Here is a 22,641-nt window from a genome sequence, read left to right as displayed (position 1 = left end):
AATAAATCGAACTCGATAAATAGTAGTCGAGAGATAAATAAGATATTAGATTATTCGTATAATTAGCGAATTAAAAGAAATAATAAATACTAATTAAATATTATTTATAAGCTTTTTTATATATAACTTCTCTATAAAATAAGAGACTCTCTAGACGAAGTAAGTATACTCGAAAAAGTATTATTTAAAGTATTTATAGTCTTCTTAACATCTTAAATAATTAAGAGATAAGTATATTAAACCCTTATAAAGAAATACCCCTTAGGCTTTATAGTGAAAAAATTTTATTCTTAATATCGAATAATTTCGACGCGCTTTAAAGAAACTTTACTATTCTCTAATATATCTAATATCTCTAATATCTATTCTTTCGAAGCATTTAAACTTCTCTCTACTTTATTTTAAATCTTCTTTTCTATAATAAATTTTAATATCGAAAGAATAAATTAAATTAAGACTCTATTAGAGTAAACTAAATTTCGACAAGTATTAATTCTATTAGATGATATTTTTAACGAGATAAACTCGATAGATATATCTTAGAATATCGCTAATAGTCTATAATTATAATATTAGATTAAGTACTAACTCGACGAGTTTATACTTATATTAAATAAGATTCGCTAAAAGCGAGATAATTTTCGAGAGATTATTATTTAATATTACGTCGTTATAATAGAAAATAATTAGATAATAAATAATTTATTTTAAGTTAATAAGTTAATCGAGAAGATAAATTAACTAGTTCGAGACTTTTAGAAGAATATAACTTCCTTATAATAGAAAGTTAATAACCTTAATCTATAGTCGATAAAGAACTTACAATTACTCTCGATCGAGGAAGAATATATATCTAGACATTCTAAAGAGAAATTAGTTAAGATTTTAGATCTATCTCTATTTATCGACGATATTAACTTTATTTAGAATAATTAATTCTTTAGAATAAAATAGAAATTTAGAATTAATAGCGATTATTATCTTATTAAAGACTTTAAAATAATCTACGTAGTCTTATAACTTAATGATAAGACTATATAATATACTATATATAGAAGACTTCGAAACTTTATTAATCTATATTAATCTATTAATAAGATTATAAATAAATTAACTAATATCTATAAGAACTTAGATTAATATAATAATATATAGCGTAATATATATACTCTATAGCAAGAAATTCGACCTTTTATCGACTTCTATTTAGACTTTATTTAATTAAATATTATTCTTAATATTAATAAAATCGTTATAATAAAGTATTACCTTTTAAATAAATTAAGAAATAATTTAAGAAAGTTATAAAAAATCGTAGAGAGGTTTATTATCTTAAAGATTATAAAGAAGTATCTTTAGAAACTAAATAACTTATATTATACTAGATATAAAGATATAGAGCTTAAGAAGATTATCGTTAAGCTAATTATTATACAAATTACGACTAATATATATCTTATATCTATTACTAGAACTATAATCGCTACGCCTCTAGATATTAAGATTAATTTAAAATTAAGAGAATTAATATACTATAACTACGATATAAAAGACTACTATCGAAATAACTATATAATAACTATCTAAATCGAGGCCGATAAAAAGATCTTTAAGAAAGTATAACTTCACGCGATAGATATAGATAAAGAATTCGAAATTAATAACATCGATATCATAGATAGCGACGGTGCTTTATTAAATTCGAGAAATAAATAATCTCTTTTAAAGTTATAATAAGAGATACTTACGAAGTATATCTAATAGATACTCTTAATAACGCCCTAGCACGTTATTCTTTCTATATATAAGTTACGCTTTCTTTATAAGAGAGAATCTATTTACTTAAGAATTCTCTTATAAATAATAAGTGTATCGATACTTATATAATTATAAACGAGTTCTTAATTTTAGCGATATATAAAGCCTTATATCTAAAGCTACTCTTACTATTACGATCTAAATTACTAAGAGATTATAACGACTAGATCGTAAAATAATTAATTATATACTACTTACTTCTAATAATAATAATAAAAGATTATTAAGAAGAAATATATTTAATACTAATTATATTATTAAAATACGATATAATAGTCGAGAAATCTTAAATAAATAAATATAAAGTAGTTCTTAATATGTTACGGGATAAGATACTCTTTCTACTCGATCGATATAATTATAATAATAATTAGATATTAATAATAGACGAACTTCCCTTTCTATTAACTCCGGAGCTTCGACCACTTACATCAATTATCTTCTTACCTATTATACTAAAATAATAAAGTTCTCCCTTACTTATCTACGATAACGAGATCGATTCGAATATCTTCTTATTAAATAAGAATAAGAATAATAAGAAGCCTAAGTTTATTAATATTATTAAGATTAATATAGCGGCCTACTATTAACTAGTCTATAAAAAAGAAAATAAACTATTTATATTAATAATAAACGAGATCTATAATAACTCGCTAATACTATATATATCTTCTATTACTTAAATATCTCGTAGTCTTCATATATTAATTAATAAACCTTATTTCTATAACTTAGAAAAGAAATATAAAAGATATTATAATTTTAATTGCTCTATTTAGATTAATAGTATTGACAAAATTAGTTCTAAGAAGGTAAAATATAGGCTATCTACGAAGTATTACGACTGTTTGAATATTTTCGATAGAACTAAGGCGAATATACTTTCCTTATATTATTCTTATAACTATAAGCTAAAATTTAATAATAGCTTTAATAAAATAAAATTTTCGAAAAGTAGGATCTATTTAATATTAGAATATAAACTAAAATAGATAAAGAAGTATCTAAATAAATATCTAAAGAAGGGATTTATAATATTAAGCTATACACTATTCGCTTTATCTATTCTATTCGCGAAAAAGCCGAATAAAGAATTACATTTTTATGTGAATTATTAAAAGCTAAACGCTATTATTAAAAGAAATTAATACTTAATTCTATTAATAGATAAGGTTTTAATAAGAATTTAGAGATATAAATATCTTATTCGATTAGATATTATAGCCGCGTTTAATAAACTATATATATACCCCGATAGCGAGGATTTTATTACTTTTATTATCTTTCTTAAAGTATATAAGTATCGAGTTCTTCTCTTTAATCTAATTAACGGTCTAGCTATATATTAATAATATATAAATAATATTCTATTTAAGTATCTAAATAACTTCTACTAGATCTATCTCGATAATATACTTATTTATAATAAGATAAAAAAGAAATATATTTAATACGTTAGATAAATTCTTTAGAAATTAAGAAATATCGATCTTTAGATAAATATTCTTAAGTATAAATTCCACGTTTAGAAAATTAAATTTTTAGACTTATTAATATTTATAAACAGGTTATGAATAAACTCTATTAAAATCTAGACTATTATCGAGTAACCTATATCTATTAACCTTAAAGAGGTATAGGCCTTTATCGAATTTTATAATTTTTACTAATAATTTATTAGAGACTTCTCTAAAATAATTAAATCTATAATAAAATTTATTATAAAAGAAGTTATATTTAATTAATCTCTAGTATATTAAGAGGCCTTTCATTTTCTAAAAGTCGTCGTTATTAAAGTCTTAATTCTACGTTATTTCGATAGAATAAAGAACGCTATTCTAAAAACTAACTCTTTTAACTACGTTAACGAAGATATTCTTTTCTAATATAATAATAAGAAAATTCTTTACTCGATAGTCTTTTATAGTAAAAATCTTACTCTAGTTAAGTATAACTATTAGATTTATAATAAGAAGTTACTAGCTATTATTCGCTATCTTAAATACTAGTATTCTAAATTAAAATATATTAATATCTTTATTAAGATCTTTATAAATTATAAGAACTTAATATACTTTACTAAAGAAAGAGATCTTAGTTATCGCTAAGCCCGCTATTTAGATATACTATCCGAATTTAATATAAAGATTATCTATTAATTAGAACCTTAGAATGTTAAGGCGAATATATTTATATAAATAGCTAGGTGTAAATTAATTAATCTCGAGAATAAACGATTACGCTAATAGTATTAAATAATCTTTATCTCTAATTAATTAAAGTTAAATAGCGAAAGTATCGATATATATATAATTAATAACTCGATTTACTATAAGATAATAGAGGTTAATAAGAAAAATAACTATTATATAAAAATTTATAACGCTATCGCCGAAGATAAGAATAAGTTTTAAGAAATTACTCTTAATAAGTGCTTTATATAGAACGAGGTGCTTTATTATAAAGATCGTTTATAAATATTCAATAATATATATATCGATATTATTCGAGAGATATATAATTAATTATTCTACAATCATTTCGAAATAATATATATCTATAAATTACTTAAAAGAAAATATTATTAGCGAGAAATAAAGGCGATAGTAATTATCTATATTCAAAATTACTATATCTATTAGAGGGCTAAAATACTTCGCGATTGAGAATATAATTTATTTTAATCTCTATTAATTCTATAGAAACGATAATAAGATATATTAATCGACTTCGTTATAGGCTTATTTATATTCAATAACTATAACGCTATTTAAGTAGCGATTAATTAACTTATTAAGAAATATTATTATATAATCTATTCCGATATCGATAAAAGTATTATCGCTGAGAAGATAGTTAACTTATTACTTAAAGAAGTATTTTACTTATATAATTTATCGACCTTAATAATATCGAATCGAGACCTTTAATTTATAATTATTATATAAAAATTCTTTTATAAGCGATTAGATATTATAGCTAAGCTATTAATAGTCTTTTATTCTAAAATTAATAAATAAATCGAGCGAGTAAATTAGAATATAAAGCGTTATCTTCGAATATACTATAATTATATATAAAATAATTAGATAAGATAATTATCTATTATCGAGTTCGCTAATAATAATACTATCTTAGCGACTACTAATATCCCACCTTTTCTTATAAATAAGAGATTTCACTCTCAAATAAATTTTAACTCGAATATTATTAACTACGAGACTACTTATAAGTATCTTAATACTACTTAGATAAAGAATATTATAAATTATATAAAATAGATTCTTAAGTATATTAGAAGTAATATAGATTATATTTAGAAGGCTATAATTATATAAATTAATAAGTATTAATAGAAGATTATCTTTTAGATAGACGATAAGATCTTTCTAAGTAATAAGAATATTACTTTTAATTACTCTTCTTATAAATTAAATTATAAGAGACTTAATCTATTTAAGATTATAGGCTTTATAAAAATCTTATATTATCTAGAATTTTTATTAAGTATAAGGATTTATAACGTCTTCTACTTTAATCTATTAAGTCTCGCTATAAATAACTTCTTATTAGAATAAATAAATCTATTATCGAAGTATATAACTATTAATAATTAAATTAAATAAGTTATTAAGAAAATACTTATATTTAAGTTAATTAATAATTATCTTAAATATAAAGTTAAGTAGAAAGATCTCGATAATAACTCTCTCTAATATAATATAAATAGCGATAAATTCGAAAATTACTAAGATCTAATAAATAACTTCTATAAACGATATTTCGAAGAGTCTTATCTATAAGGATTAACTTATAGAATATCGAAACTACCTCGAATACCTCGTTTTTAATCGAATTAAAACTATTCGATATCTTCGCAATAGCCTTATTTTTTTAGAAGCCGAGAATCGATTTCTTAGATCTATATCGATTACGATTTATATTATATAGAGTCTCCCGCGTAAAGTCCCCTTATTAATAGATATTCAAGCACCTTTCGAAGTTATAGTATATTATTTATAGACCTTATCGTCGCTATTAATAGCCTCTATTAATATTAATTATTTGATATTCTATAGAGAAACTTACTTAATATTAAATTAGAGTTTTTAGCGTCTACGACTCGATTCGATTTAGAAGCCCTCGATTAATTATATTATATTATTTTATCGATATTCTATTCGCTTAGATATAAATTCGAAAATTACTATTATTTACCCCTACGTTAATAAATATTATTTTCATTATATCACATCGATTTTCTTTTAACTAGACTTTTAATATACGCTTATATCTTAGCTAGCGATATCGTTATAGCGTAAGTATAACGAGCTATTACTATTTCTAATATCTCTTATAAAGAAAGATACGATACTATAAATCCCGGATACGATTATTTCTTTACTACTTTTATTATTTTTTAGGCGTTAAGCGTATATATATACTTATTTTTCTATCTTTCTACTTATTAATTATAAAATATAATTTTATAAAGAAGAGAGATAGTATTACGAGCGTATTCTATATTCTTAATATACTACTTAGCCCTCTCATCTATTTAGACCTAGCGTATCTTAATAGAGACATTCATCTACTACTTAATATCTTTCTTTTATCTATATAGTTTAATATCTTAGTTATCTTATTTAAAATATCTATATTAATATTATATCTATATCGATTCTAATATTAATTATTTAGCGCTTTCAATTATAGTAAAATAATATTATAAGATTCTAAATCTTATTAAATTATAAACTTTTATAAAATTAAATTAATATACGCTCTAATATTAAGTAGAGTAATAAATTATCTCTATTTACTCTAAAGCTTTATTTATTTCTTTATAAGAATAAAAGAAATTATCTCTATTAATCGTTATTCTTATCTTACTTCTAAAGCGATTATAAGACTTAATCTTTTTTTATTAATATTATATTAATATTAATAATAAATAATTTATCGAGATTTAAATATTTAGATATTTAATAATTCTATTTATTATAATAAAAATAATTATTCTTTTTATAATTAGAGTTAAAGAATTTAGCTTTATATTTTATATTACTCTCTTAAATATATATTATTTTAATATTATTATTTAAAGCTAATTTAGACTTCGAAATTCGCTTCTTTAAGAGCTTATTCTTAATAAACTCTTTTAAAAAATTTTAAATAAAAATTATTATTAAAGTATACGCGTTTTAAAATCTTTTTCTATATAATAATCTAAGTAAAAAAAAAATTTATTATCTCGATATACTATTAGTATTTAAAATCTTATTCTTAAGCTTTAGTCTAAGTTTAGCTAAGAAGAAATTAACTTAATACTTCTTAAAAAATAAGAGTAAATAGACCTTTAGCTTCTTTAAATAGATTTTAAAAATAAATATTTTCTAATTAAAGCGATATTTAGTCTTCTTTTATTTTTTATAAATAAGAAGATAATAATTTATTAGATTTATAACTAAATTAAATAAAAACTACTTAAAGAATTTAAAGATTATACTCTCTAGACTATAGATTTAATAATATTTATATTATTAAATATTAAGATCGCCTTCTAAGAATTATATATAATAAATAATTTTAATTTAATCGATAATAAAATATTTAGAATTTATAAGAAATTTAATTTCGATTTCGCGGAATTAGCGTAGATACTCTCTCTTATTAATATTCTTATAAAAATATATTCTTTTAAAATAAAGTATTTTTATCTTAATTAATATATTCGCTAAAAATACGATAATAATTAATATAGATAGATTCTCGCTAATTAATATATATAATAGAATAAGATAGAGCTAAGCTTAAAAATCTTAAATTTATATATATAGCCAATTATAAATTCGAGTTTACTACGCTCTTTAGTTAGATCGACTAAGTTATCGCGGGTAAATAAATTAGCGTCCGCAACCATCAAAATCTCGCCCTCCCGCGCTCTCCCTTATTAAAAAAATAGATATACATTATTAACATATAGAATAACTTTTTTATTTTCTATTAAAATTTTGAGATTTTTTTTTTTAATTATAGAACGAAATGTGGGCTTTTAGATAAAAAAATAGTTTTTAAATTTAGTCTTATAATTATTAAAGCGCAAGGAATTCAAATATCGCCCATCAAAGTTCGCTCATCAAACTTCGCTCGACAGCCGGACAGCCCTAATCAAAAAACAGATACACATTATTTAATTTTAGAATAACTTTTTAATTTTCTATTTAAATTTTGAGATTTTTTTTTTTAAATTATAGAACGAAATATGCGCTTTCAGAATTTTTTTCTTTCTAACATTTAGTCTTACAGTTATTCAAGCGTAAGGAATTCAAATATCGCTCACCAAAGTTCGCTTATCAAAGATCGCTCATTAAAGATCGCTCACCTATTTACTCGATAGCCCTAATCAAAAAAAATGATTATAAATTTAATTTATAGGCCTTTACTCGTTATAAATAATAAGTTAATATTATAAAGCTCGCGATTACGAGCCTCTAATATAATTAACTCTTATTTTTATTTTAAATAATAATTTTTAATCTTAATAATTATAAGACGTTATTTTATAATAAGATTTTTTATTAGTAAGAAACTTTCGAATTAGTTATTAACGCTATAATAATTATTAATATTATCTTTATTATTTATTATATAATTTAAAGATAAATCTAATATTATAATAATAATAATAGATCTTTTTCTTTAAAAGATAGAGAGATTAAAATTATAAAAATGTAATTTATTAATAATTAGCTAGCGAATATAGACTATAAAAGATATAGAGTTATTATAAGATTTAATAATATATTTAATAATAGAATTAATCTTTAAAAAATATTAAAACTTTAAGATATATAAAGTAGATCTATATTCGTTAAGCTTCTAGATATATAAGATATACTATTAAAATTAAATTCTAAAAGAAATTCTAACGTAATATATACGATATTAAGATCTTAATATAAGTAACGCTAAGACTTATAATAGTATTAAATTTAATATATAGAATAAAATATAAATATTTAGATAAAAAATAATTTCTAAATTAATCTTATAAATATTTAAAGATAAAGAATTTAAATATCGCTTATTAAAATCTTATTTATTTAATTAAGAATACTCTTTTATATAAGCTTAGATAGTCGAATAATAATAATTTTAATAAATTTTAGAACTACTTCGCTTCGTCCTCGATTTAAATTGATTAATCTCCCTCGCTAAGAAATTATAAAATTATAGAATTCGTAAAAATCGTAAAACTAATAAATTTTTTATAAATTTTAAAAATAATAATAATAGTAACTAAAATAAAAAGATTATAATAGATATTAAAATTAACTTTCTAGAAATCTATTATTAATATAACTTCTCTTTTTTCTATTAAAATTTTATTACTTTCTTTTTAAATTATAGAATATAATCTACGCTTTCTAATAATTTAAAATTTTTAAAATTTAATCTTTTATAATTCTAAGTCAATCTTAAATTAAATTAATTTCACTCTTCGAAGTTCGAGAATCGAATTCAATCTCGAAATTAGATCTAAAATAAATTACTTTCTATAAATTTAATTAATAGATCTAAACTAATTAAGATATTATATATAACGAGTAAAGATCTATAAATTAAATTTATAATTTTTTTTTTAATTAGAGCTGTCGAGTAAATTTAATAAGTAAACTTTTAATAGACGATATTTAAATTCGTTACTTTTAAATATTCATAAGACTAAATTTAGTAATTCTTTTTTTTATCTAAAAGTTTATATTTTATTCTATAATTTAAAAAAAAAAAATTAATTTTAATAGAAAAAAAAAGTTATTTTAAAATTAAATAATATATATCTAATTAGAGCTATTCGGCTATCGAGCGAACTTTAATAAGCGATATTTAAATTTCTTACGCTTTAATAATTATAAGACTAAATTTAGAAATTCTTTTTTTATCTAAAAGCTTATATTTCGTTCTATAATTTAAAGAAACGATTAAAATTTTAATAGAAAATAAAAAGTTATTTTATATATTAATAACGTATATCTATTTTTTTAATAGTTATAAACGCTAATTTATTTACTCGCGATAAGTTAGTCGATCTAATTAAAAAGCGTAGCGAACTTAAATTTATAATTAACTATATATATAAATTTAAGATTTTTAAACTTAGCTTTATCTTATTCTTTTATATATACTAATTTAAATATTTATATAATTAAATAAAATATTTATATATTTATTAAATATTTATATTAAAGTAGATAATAATAACTATAATCGATAATTAAATTAATATTAATAGAGGATTATAAGAGGGACCTTAATAAATAAAACTAACGCGATCTTTTATTAAAAAGCTTACTTTCTTTCTAACTTAAGAATAAAATTACTTCTATACTAAGTCTCGCTATAAGATTATTTTAAAAAATTCTTGTTTTATTAGAAAGTAACTAAGAATTTAGTAAATCTTAATTAAGAATATTAATTTCTTCTCTAATTTTCTTTAATACTCTCTTATTAAAAATATTAATTTCTTCTCTAATCTTCTCTAATTCTCTTTTAAATATTATTTTATATTTTTAAGATATCTTAATTAATTTTTAACTTTAATCTTATATTCTCTATAACTTAATATATTATAAATCGATACTTAAAAAATTATTAAAAATAAAATATCGAGCGCGCTCTTTTATAGTTATACTTTTAAAATTAAATACGATCTTAGAGAAAAGCTTAAAGTTAATAGTAACGTCGATTATTCTTATACGATATTATATTATAATCTTAATCTTAATCTATAATATCTTAAAATCTTTCTTAAACTACTTTTAAAGATATTAATTTTATATATATTATTAAGATATAAATAAATATCTTTAAACTCGATACTTGAAATTTCGATATTAAACGCTTTATATTCGATATTTATAAAAAAATTAAAATCTTAATACTTTAAAATTAGTATATATAATAGAATAAGATAGAATTAGATTTAAAAATCTTAAATTTATATATATAGCTAATTATTAATTCGAGTTTACTACGCTTTTTAATTAGATTAACTAACTTATCGCGAATAAATAAATTAGCGTTCGCAGTTATTAAAATCTCGCTCTCTTATATCTCTCTTATTAAAAAAATAGATATATATTATTAATATATAGAATAACTTTTTTATTTTCTATTAAAATTTTAAGATTTTTTTTTAATTTTTAAAGCGCTATTTATACTTTCCGAATTTTTAAGAATTTTAAAATTTAGTCTTATAATTATTAAAGCGTAAGGAATTCAAATATCGCTTATTAAAGTTCGCTCGATAGCCGGATAGCTCGCTTATTAAAGTTCGCTTACTAAAGATTACTTACCTATTTACTCGATAGCTCTAATTAAAAAAAAAATTATAAATTTAATTCATAGGCCTTTACTCGTATATTTATAAAAAAATTAAAATAAAAAATTATTTTTATCTTTAATAAGAGGTTATTAAGAATTTATATAATAATTTTATATATTAAATACGTTTTTTAAAAAAAGCGATTTTTATAAAAATCTATAAATATCGAATTATAAGATATCTTAGATTACGTATTTTATATTATAAAAGATTAATATATAGCGATTAATTAATTTTAAATTAAGAATTAACTTAATTTTAAGATTTTATTATATATAGTAATTTAATATAAAAATCTTAAGACTATTTATATAACTTCGATTTATAATTAATAATTATTATAAGAAATTTCTTTAGAGAAATTATAGTTATAATCTTAATAAAGCGAATAACTTTATATTAATTTTAAAATAAATTTTATATAAATAATTTCGAGTTTATAAAAACGGTTCCTTCGATAGAAGCTTTCGAAGGATTCTTAAAGAGTCCTCGAAGAATAGAGAGATTTAGAGAATCTTCTTTTAATAGAATTAATATTATATAGTAGTAATCTTCTTAATCTTCTTAATCTTCTCAATCTTCTCAATCTTCTTAATCTTCTCAATCTTCTCAATCTTCTTAGTCTTCTCAGTTTTCTCAGTCTTCTTAGTCTTCTCAGTCTTTTTATATTCTCGGTAAGTTTTCCACTACTGGGTAGTCTTAATGATGTCTAAAGAAGAAGGATATCTATGTACAGGGAAGGCCTTCATATACCAATGACTAGGCCGAATGAGTACTAGTGGTAGCGAGTGTTGAGTTACCGACATATTTTGATCTGGGGGTTAAAAGCTTAATGTGTAGATCGTGCGCGGGACGCTGCATTAGTACGGACGGGGGACTGTCGGAGGGGGACTGTCCGGAGTCAAGTTGGAATACGTGGGTTTGGACTGCTTCCCAGACCTGTTGCCAGACTACCGCTGGGAGCCCGTCTGGACCAGGAGCTTTCAGCGGTTGCGCTTTGAAAATTGCTGTTTTGATTTCGTCGTCTGTAACTGGTCCCATATAGACCGGTCTGGTCGGGGCTGCGTTTGGTTCGTCGGCGATTTCTACCGGCAGTGGTGGAAAGAACCGTTGTAGTAGTACTTCACTTTGGTCGATTGGGTCTATCGCTTTGGTCCGATCCGGTCTCTGCAAAGGGGGAACCTTATCAAACGCCCCCGCTTGGGCAGGTCGTAAGTATTTTGAAGCTTTCCGAATATTGGTCGTATCGGCTAGGAAATCTTCCCAGTGTTGCTTCTTCCTCGCTCGAATCCCGTCGTGGTATTCTTTAGCCTTCTGTTTAGCCTGTCGTTCAATCTCAGGCTGGAAGTTCTGTCAGAGCTGACGTCCACCAGCGTTTTGCGTATGGGCTTGGCTTCGCTTTGGGGGTTAAGGAAAGTACTACTGACTCTACCACCTGTATCAAGTGGTCCGTCTGACTTTGGATTGATCCTTGCGGCGGTCTCAATTCTGCCGTAATTCTGTCCCGAATCCTACCCCAAGGGGCCGATTTCCATAGGTATCGAGTCGGCTGGACCGGCTGCGGTGCTTCAATGTCGAATTGAGACGCAATCGCCCTGTGATCGGAACCATGTTCTATATCGTATACTTGGCAGCGAATCATCCCTTCGGCAAGGGCCGGAGATGCCAGCGTCAGGTCAATTGTCGTCTGAAACGGCCCCTGTTGGAACGTTGGGGTGCCTCTTGGTAAGAGGCTCTGAAGATTGTAGTTCGACATTAGGGGTTTTCAGAGTAACTCCGTGGGAATATTCAAAGTGTGGAATTTTCAGATTTCTTACTGTGGAATATTCGGCTACCCTGAACACCCCGCTGTTAAATAAACCTGATTTCTATGGAATTTTCGGAAATTCGCTTATTAGCCCTAGCCCTATGTAATTATAGTTCGAGAAAGATTTCTTCTCTTCCCCGTAGTAGTATTATTCTTCTTATCTATTCTTAGTAATTATATCTTATCTATCAAATAAGAAAAAATATAGATAAGAGATCTTTTATCTCTAGATAAAAAGTCGTAAGAGATACGATAGTAGTTATCGTATAATAAGAAGATAGCGAGTAGTTTATAAAGTCTTAGTCGAAGAATATTATATAGAGTTATAAGTCTTTATATTTAAATTAGATTAAATAAGAAATATTCTTTCCAAATACTCTAATATATAATAACGATTCTTTACATATATGAGTTTCGAGAGCTTTCGCTATATTCTTAATCTTATATTAAATAATTCTATTTTTTATAATAACGCTAATCTCTAATAAGCTTTAATTGAGATATAGTTAAAGATCGCTTTATAGAGGCTAGAAAATAATGAAAGTATAAGTGAATTTCGTTTTTTAGCTAGTTAATGGGGTGTTTTAGAAGAATATATTAATAATTATATACGAAGAGTAATAATAGCTCTATTTTAGTTACGAGAATAATATATTAAGTAATCTTTCGTAATAGAACGACGATAAGAAAGTATAGAAAACGATAAATAAGAAGGCTTTCTTAAAGTAATAGAAAAAGTCGATAATATAGATATTATACTATAATATAAATCTAGAGAAGAGTTTTATAATAAAGTCTTCTAGAATAAAAAGAAGTAATATACTCTAAATCTTTATAAAGTATATAATTTATTAAAGAAATTCATCTATATATTTATTAACTTCTTAAATATTATTTATAATACTAGAGTATAGAATTATACTCGTCTATATTAAGATTTCGAGATTTATTTCTCGAAAGATTAATATATACTCGATAATAATATATATACTAATATAAAGTATATAGTTATATTATATAAAGTATCTTATATAAGATAAAAGTGAATTTAAAAGTTTAATAGACGACTTTCAAGTATTAGAATAAATATTAAATATATATTTAATATTTTTAAAGAGAGATAAAAGAGTCTTATAGAATTAAGATTAAGATTAAGAATTAAGAAATAATACGAATTTACTTATATATAAATTACTATTTATATTATTCTTTATAATATTTTATTTAATCTTAATAATATTTAAAGCGAAGAAGAAGAATAAAAAAATATCGAAGAAGAAGAGGAGTATAATAATAAGCTTCTTAGCCTTATATCTTAATAGTAAACTAGAGAATATAGTAAATAAGAGGCTATAAGAGCTATAGTACTCGATAAAGTCGATTTTTAATTATTTTTATATCTCGCACTAAGATATTAAAAGTGCTACGATCTCGATAACTATATAATTAACTCTCTAGCGAACTTTATATTATTCGAAAGAGTAATATTTAAAATATTTAAATTCTTTATAACGATTTAAACGATAAAGAAATAAGTGTAGTAAACCATCGTAAAGAAAAAAGAAAAATTTTAAATAAATAATTAAAGTGCGAGATGAGATACGGGCGCGAAAGTTATATAATTAAATTTTATATCTTTAGCAGCTAATAATAAAACGAAAAAAACACGGGAACTAAGTCTAGTGCGAACGATTTTGATATAAAAATATATACTTATTCTTTATAAAATACTTACGATATTTTATTTTAATAATTTTAGCGTACTTACGAAGAAGATTTTCTTCTCCGCTACTATATCTTTCTTTAACTATACTTTAAATTAATTTATAAATATATTAAAAAGAATAAATTAGAAGAATTCTAGTTTATTAAGTTAATATAGTATATAATATAAGTAGAATATAGTATAGAATTATAGATAATTATATATAAGCAAGATATTATTCAGATTATTCGCTCTATCGCTCTTCTTACGAAGTTCGAAATCCATTATTTATATTCACGTTAAAGTCGTTATTTGACGACCTATATCCGTTAAATTCTTACTATTACTATTATTTATTCTCTTTCTTCTTTAGCTTTAATTAAATACGTAAGAGACTCTCGAAACTTTAATTAGTTTAATACTATAGATAAAGTATCTTAGTAGTATAATAATATTTACGCTGTTAATACTCTAATTTAAAACGTCGTTTACGTTTCTTTTACTTTATTTCATACTACTATTAATATTTTTTAGCCTCTTCTCTTAAACGAATATCTATGAGTTTAGCTTTTTTCAATATAGCTTTCGTTATTATAGACCATTCCTTTATCTTCTTTCAACGCTCGCGTATAGATATCTTAATCTCCTTCTCACTGTTCGAGTTATTATAGATCTTTCTCTTAATCTTTTTTCTAGATCTCTCTTTAAAAGCTTTTTTAAGAGTTTATTTAATAGGCTTAAAGAAGAAGAATTATTCGATACTTTGAATAAGGGGAACTATTCTAGAGCGAATAGCTAGTAAAGTACTAGTAATTATATAAGCGAGTGAAAGGTTAAGAATATTATCGTTATCGTTCGTATCTAATATGAAAAGAAGTATTTATTTAAGTATAATCTTTATTATTATCTCTTATTCTTTAGTCTTTATAATTCTTTCGATCTATAAATGGATCGAATAATCAAAATCCGAATCTGTCGAGTTATTCTCTTTTTATCTATTATCGTCTTCGTTATTAGTAGTATTAAATTCTTTAAGATCGATCTTCTCGATAGTCTAACTATTACGGCGAGGTGGTTATTTAGATTCGATAATAAGTATAGAATTTACAGTAGAATAATCTTAATAGAGGTCGTCGAATTCGTAATATCATAAATACTTCTTTAGAATATACTCGTTAACTATAGATTTACTCTCTACGATACTCTCTTTATAAGTCTTAACGTTCGTTCTCTAATTAGATCCTTCGATTATCGTTTATATATTCTTATACTTCTTAATTATATCTTTAATCTTATTAGCGATCTTCTTCTTCTAGACTAACGACTTAATTATTAATTCTATATCTTCGAGTATTTTCTAACCTCTATCGATATAATTATCTTTACTTTAATTCTTATAATTATAAGACTTACTCTTCTTATTTTATATATAGAATTAATTAATAATAAGATCTATATCTTATTACAACCATTTGATCTTAGAGTTATAAGTTTTTTAAGTATTAGAGAAAGTAATAATAGAAGTAATAGTAAAAGTAATAATAGGCTTTCTCTTTTCTATTATAATATGTTAAAAGAATATAGACGTATAGAAGATAGATAGAAAGAATAGAAAGGCTTAAATAATATACTCGAAATTTACCTGAAATAGTCACGTGAAGTATCTACGAATATCCGAATGTCTGAATATTTGAATATTCCATAATAACCGTACTTTTTTGGCGATTATTCTCGAAGATGGAATCGTCGGAGTTTCGGAGTTTCAGTGATTCCACGCGGAAAAAAGTTACTCTGAAAACCCCTAATATTAGATCGAGGATCGGTTCGGCTTCCCCTTGGCGGGTTTCCGATAACGACTCGCCCCCCCCATAGGTGATCGTGTCTATTGAAATCGCCTAGGAGTAAAATGTCCATTTCGTCGAGCTGCTATCGCTCAGCTGGCCGCCTCAGGCCACAACAAGCTTGCGTCCGGCGCAGCCGCTATCTATCGCGATCTGGTGAGACTCTACCGGTGCTTTGATGCCTACAACACCGTTGTCTCAATCCTGCTTGCCACGGACCAACCTGCGTATTCGCCTGGATGGTCCTGTATTGTAGGATTCTCTCAGTACCCCACCAATGACGCAGCTTATGAAAGCGTCGCCCGGTATCCGACTTTCCCTAGGTGACGTCTACCAGGAGCCTCCCACACGAATGACGAGTTCGTACGAATCATCCTATTATTTGGACCCAATCCAATACCTCAGGACCTCTTTGGACTTCCTTAGAAGTTCTTTTCCGTCTCCTTTAGCTTTAGGATCTCCTTGCTGGCTGATACTATACTTGGCATTACTTCCTTACAGGTTCTAAAGAAAGGGTCGCTCATCCCAACTGACATAGCCGAGTCATCCAGCGACCGGAAAGGTCTCCAAATCCTGTTCGGGCCCTCTCTCGTATGGATCTTTGATCTTGTGATACCATTGGAAACCTTCCCAGATGCTAGCCTGAGCATAATTCCGTATATGAGCTAAGCTCAGCCCAGTGATCATGCCGTTCTGACTCTGCCCCTTGTAGAGAAAGAAGCAAATCATAGCTTAAGCAATATTCTTTTAAAGATGTCTCCATCGATGTCTGAATCCGAATCATCACGGTGCAGAAAAAAAATGATGATAATCCTCACTGACTTCGATATACCTGAAGGCAGCGATGTGGTCAAAGAATTTCGGGCGCGTTGGGAGGTCTGTCCAATAGTAAACGCTATGCCTGTTGGTTCAAAACTGATATACGGCGTATGCTAACTATTTGTTCATCCCATTTAAAGCGTTTCGCCAGACAAGGCAGTCCAGATCCTCGTGATCTGAGAGGGGTAAGTTTCGCCGAGGTGATGTCGAGACTGTTGCTGATCTGCTCCCTTCGACAGAGATTCCATCGATTCAGACATACCACCCTCTCCTCTTCGACGCCTATCTCAACAGTGACGATTCCTCGCTCGCTAAGGACATAACACTCTCGGTGGTCGGGCCATTGACGCTATCAGGCAAGACCTCGAATTTGGCAACGGAGAGTATGATGCGAATTACAAGAGGCCTGTCTTTGTGAAAGTGAGTAAGGCAACGGCGACAGACAGCTCTTTCCGGCTATTTGGAGATGAGCTAAAGAAACGCCAGAAGATCTACAATGCGGTCCTCTTCGTTGTATCCCACCGCGCCATTTTTAAATACCGCGCTCGCAAGACTATAAAGGCGGCCTACGAGCAGAGGTTTTATGTGTCGGAGAAGCAGAAGGCCAACTTGAAAGGGTAATCTAAGCCGGGTACGGATTCTGCATAGTAATATCGCGATGTGACTACTACTTTGAACTGCTGGAAGACTACTAAACATTAGTGGATTACTAGGGCTAAACGCAGGTGGAGAAACTTAGACCATCCGGACTCGGATCATAAGGAACGTGTTTCCTAATACTTCTTTCCCGGCTTTATCTTCGCCGCTGATTGTGGTGTGGAGTCAAGGATCCTCTGGACTAGGATGCGGCATGGAACTATGTATATTGGCTTAGCACCCGGATTTTGGACCGTTGCTCGAGTGCACCTGTACAACTACAACCTTGTCTGTGCGGTCCTTTCGTTCTTTGTCAACCCCAAATTGGATCCCGGGACCGCCGCTGCCACTTTTTCTACCGCTTTCTGAAGTAGAGTTTTATCGATGGACTCGATCTGGCGTTTCCAGCCATTGCCCTGTTCGGAGTGGACGAGAACGATCGGCCTCTCTGGTCGGCTCATGCAACATCAGACCCAAGCAAGCAACAAGTAAGTTCTATCCTTGATATATTCAGACTTTCCTGCGTGGCTTTCTGACAAGATTTAGCCCGCTCGCAACACGAACCGTACGGACATCATATCTGGGCCATAGTTGTCTTGGAGCTGACACAATTGCCTTTTCAAGCTCCAATTGGCAGTATCAATACAATGTTGGGCGGTATTGTCAGGGAGGCGTTGTCTGTGGCAGCGAGGGTTGTCATGGGTTTGATTTCGGCTATTTCTGTCGTATTCGGAGGGGCGTTTTGCCGTACACGCCGAACAACTTAAAGCATAGATCTAGAACATTCAGTCATTTACATACTGTGTCTTTATCGTCCAGATGCGGCAGGGGACCAATTGATAGGGCAGTTACGCCATTTCAGACTTCAGTGGAGTGTAGGTAGGGGTGCTTTAGAGCCTCTGCAGCGGTTGGTCTTTTGGTGTGGTCCACGATGAGGAGAGAATCGATGAAGTCTAGGAGCCCCGGATCCACCTTGGGGCCAGATAGAGATTCAAGCTCCTGACGTAGAGTGCTCACGTCAATATAAGGTACTGGCCCATCGATTTCAGGATGTATATATGTGCCCATAGATAATTCACCAGCCATACGGAATTCCGACTCGTACTCCGGGTTTTGGACAGGTGGACCCAGTGGGCCAATTAGTCGGTCGATCTTGGCAATGCACCAGGATTCGGTAAGATCTTCAACGACTTTATCACTAATACCGAAGATGGCCTTATGCCCCAGCCAGTGCGCGAGCTGGTCCGTTAGCTGGGTTCTGAGGTAGAGGGTGCGACTACAAACCGTGACGCCAAGTGACCATATATCAGACGACGGCCAGCAACCCAAGCCTCGCCATACCTCCGGCGCCCTACACCCAATAGGTTGTATGCGATATTTGTTGAAGCCCTCCCGCATCACTGAGATCGTCAGAGAAAAATAGATATGGTTTATCCAAGTCACGTACGGTTTCCAAGATCTCCCAACTTCACCACCGGAGAAGCGCTGTCAATATTTGACAGAAAGATATTGTTCGGATTGACATCTGATCTTGTTAACACCACCGAAGTGACCTCAAGAACAGAGAGAGCTAACCGGTATGCATCGCATTTGCAGATGCGAAAATATCGAGTGCTTCCAAAACCGAACGGGCAATCATCTTGGGAAGGACAGATTTTTCGCGGTATGGCTCTGCGCGCACGTTCCACAAAACATGCTCCATCCATTCGAAAACCAAACATGGCGGGTCCTCGGAGGTCTTGTCAAAGCCAGCACGACCGCGCCCCTCAACCATATCCCATTGTCCGACAACATCATGAAGCTTTCTTATGAAGGGGTTAGTCTTGACAGGACCGGGCCCCTCGTATATCTCATACTCGCGGACAAGAGCCATTCTTTCCATTGCAGGCGATCGCTGACCTGGAGTTTTTGGGATGGATTCTTGCGGGGTGGGTGGAGGGGCGCTTTTGATCATGAAACTGTAATCTATGAGTTGTGGGCTGGTACGGACAGCGGGGAAATTGAGACTTGCAATCTAGGTTCGGCATCAGGGACGTGTACAGACTGTGCTTTGAAGATTGTGTTGGACCTCAAGGGCTCAAGCAATCTGTAGGCGCCCTTTGCCCCTTTGAGGACACGGTTAGATCGGAGTGACATCTTGTGACAATGCCTGCTTCCCGATCATATCATAAAAAGTGAAGCTCCAATGTTGTACACCTGGTAGGCCATGCGCAGGTCAAATCAGCCTAGCCTATGACTTGTATTAGGCATTGTCATAGGGCTGAACCTCGCAATAGGGCTGAAACCTCTTATCATTGCACCGCCACGTCCGCACACGCCGGCTTCTCGAACAACCTCGACTCTTCCGTCCCCGCAATCGAAAAGACCTGTTGAGGTACGTCGTGGCAAAGAACATTGCCCCAGCAGCCTCATCAGAGCGAATACAGCAACCTTGCGATGGCGAGCCCTACCCCAGTGTGATGGAAGAGCTGCGAAGTCACTCCTCGAAATCGGGAATATTGACCAATATCGGCATCGTTGATGTACTGCGCAGATGGCACCCCAACCACAGTGTTACGCAGACACCAAAATCGACAGGGATTCTCAAATTGGCAAAAGCTGGCTATGGTGATGCAACGCTGGATACCGGCAATGATTTCTATGCATCACGGATCTATAAGCCAGCCACTGATGACCAGAGGGGCACCGGGCGTCTGAAAGACAAAGTGGAGTTTGGGAGATAGAAATATCGTTGGGAAGACCGGGACTTCCAGGTGTACGTTGCGGACTATTGGGAGACTGAATATTCTCAGGTGAGAAATCACTACATACTATATCCACGAAGCCAAGGGGATGTTATAAATGGGCGGTCCCAGACCGTGGACAACCTTATCACTGCCGCCACGCAGCGTCTGTCCGAGATCAAAGAAGAGATATGGGTGTATGATCGAGGGTATTGGAGCAAAAACCACAAGCTCTGGAAGAACGTGCAAGGTTGCAAGTGGGAAAACGTGATCCTCAATGATGAGATGAAGCTTCAACTCATCAGCGATATTCGAGGCTTTTTCGACCGCAAAGAGGACTACAAGTCGTTCGCAGTGCCCTGGAAGGTAAGTGAGTACCGAGTTCCGTTGGCCCCATTCGTCCTGATGCCTTCAAAGCCATTGGTCCAAGGTGCTCTGGCCCAGTTTCTTGCTGCTCGTTTTGGATCCGTTAAGTTGATGATTGCAGCGTGGGGTCATTCTTCATGGCCTGCCCGGAAACGGAAAAACAATCTCCATCAAGGCTCTGATGCGCTCTCTCGCTTCCCGGTCAACGCCCATCCCAAAGCCAATAGCGCACACTACACACGATCAGCCCCGAGCATGTTGTGAGATTCCAAAAAAGATTCAAAGGCGCCTTTCTGAGGCGGGGTCTGTAGCGGTATGGTGGGTTTGGGACATTTTTCAGCGTTCTAGCCCGTATATAGCATGACGTCGATGGTTGTACGGACAGGAATCTGATTCGCTCTTATCATGCCTTTCATTTATCACGTACACTGAGATTCCGATTTCGGGGTAGCAATCGCTTTCATCCAGATGATGGGAGTGTGCTGGTCGCCTGTCTCTAAAAGCGATTGGACTTCAAAAGCACGTGAAAGAAGAATAGGCCGCCTGCAGCTGGCACAGCCACAATGCATCTTGCAGTTCTTCCAATTAATCATTAAACACTCTCTAATTCTAGACGGCAAGATCATCATGCAGCGCTGCTGCACACAGTCTTGTTGGTCGCTTGAAAACGACCGTTGTGGAATTTGATTGATCCTCCTCAATATACAGTAATAAGACATCTTTGCAAGCCTTCGGAACTGATTATCTCCGGATCCGTCGGTCTCACCGTCGCGCTGTTGGTGACGCCCGAGTCAGGTTCAGCTCTAAGACTGGTTTATGAGATGACTCCTCCTGTATTGAACGAGCCGCTGTATTAGCACAAGCTCAAAGAGACTGCCTCTGTGCCAACTGTGGACCTCATTATTCGCTGTGAATTTCTCTTTCCTTTTCCTTTCTTCGCAGCCTTATAGCACGCGTGCGGCCTCTTGGATATCTGGTGCTTCGTAGTCGTCAGTGTCATGGTACTAGCTGCTTGTAAATATATCACTCTGGTATCCATGGTCTGCCGGGACCTTTCGTCCAGCTTTTTGGGTAGTTGTTTGAGACTTCAAGCTCTGCATACCTCCAGCAACGCCTTCGGTCTTGCAGAGACATGATGTCCTACATCGGTCATATCTCATCACGAAAAAATCTACCTTGACATGACGGCCTACATCGAAGTCTTGACCGGCCTCTTCCTCTTATCAATACCCACCGCCTTGCTTTGGCGCGTCAAAACCGACCTCCGGCGCAAGACGGCCACAGGGACCGTGTTAATTCGTTCTATTTTCATGATCGCCATCGCCATCATCCGCGTGGCGCTTGCGCCTCTCGGAAACGACGTCACGGACTCCGTCTGGATATTCCTCTGGCAGTCCGTGGAAGCTGCAGCGGCAGTCTTCTTATTCTCCTTGACCGCCGCCCGCTCGCTTAATGGTCAGACGAAGAACGAGGAAACTTCGAGGAAGTCGCCGCTGTCACAACGGGTACACCAATATGGAAACTCTGAGTAAGAG

The 22,641-nt window shown here is 30.3% G+C and overlaps 3 protein-coding genes across 3 annotated transcripts; 2 read left to right on the top strand and 1 right to left on the bottom strand.

Moving 5' to 3' along the window:
* Positions 1 to 16,839: 16,839 nt before the first annotated feature.
* Positions 16,840 to 18,002, top strand: HO133_001343 (uncharacterized protein; the record flags this gene model as incomplete). Its single annotated transcript, XM_037292273.1, has 2 exons — positions 16,840 to 16,921; positions 17,698 to 18,002. The coding sequence occupies 2 exons, from the start codon at positions 16,840 to 16,842 to the stop codon at positions 18,000 to 18,002; spliced, it is 387 nt and encodes a 128-aa protein (XP_037151692.1).
* Positions 18,003 to 18,875: 873 nt separating this feature from the next.
* Positions 18,876 to 20,153, bottom strand: HO133_001342 (uncharacterized protein; the record flags this gene model as incomplete). The annotated part of the gene is made up of 5 exons (XM_037292272.1): positions 18,876 to 19,268; positions 19,359 to 19,417; positions 19,465 to 19,542; positions 19,593 to 19,975; positions 20,029 to 20,153. 5 exons carry the CDS (start codon positions 20,151 to 20,153, stop codon positions 18,876 to 18,878), a joined length of 1,038 nt encoding a protein of 345 aa, XP_037151691.1.
* Positions 20,154 to 20,476: 323 nt separating this feature from the next.
* HO133_001341 (uncharacterized protein) lies at positions 20,477 to 21,370 on the top strand (the record flags this gene model as incomplete). The annotated part of the gene is made up of 2 exons (XM_037292271.1): positions 20,477 to 20,727; positions 20,842 to 21,370. The coding sequence occupies 2 exons, from the start codon at positions 20,477 to 20,479 to the stop codon at positions 21,368 to 21,370; spliced, it is 780 nt and encodes a 259-aa protein (XP_037151690.1).
* Positions 21,371 to 22,641: the final 1,271 nt, after the last annotated feature.

Source organism: Letharia lupina (genome assembly GCF_014066315.1).
Source record: "Letharia lupina isolate WasteWater1 chromosome Unknown contig_12, whole genome shotgun sequence".
Taxonomy (NCBI): domain Eukaryota; kingdom Fungi; phylum Ascomycota; class Lecanoromycetes; order Lecanorales; family Parmeliaceae; genus Letharia; species Letharia lupina.
The sequence above is the reverse complement of the archived record's forward strand: the minus strand, read 5'-3'. Positions and strand labels throughout refer to the sequence as shown.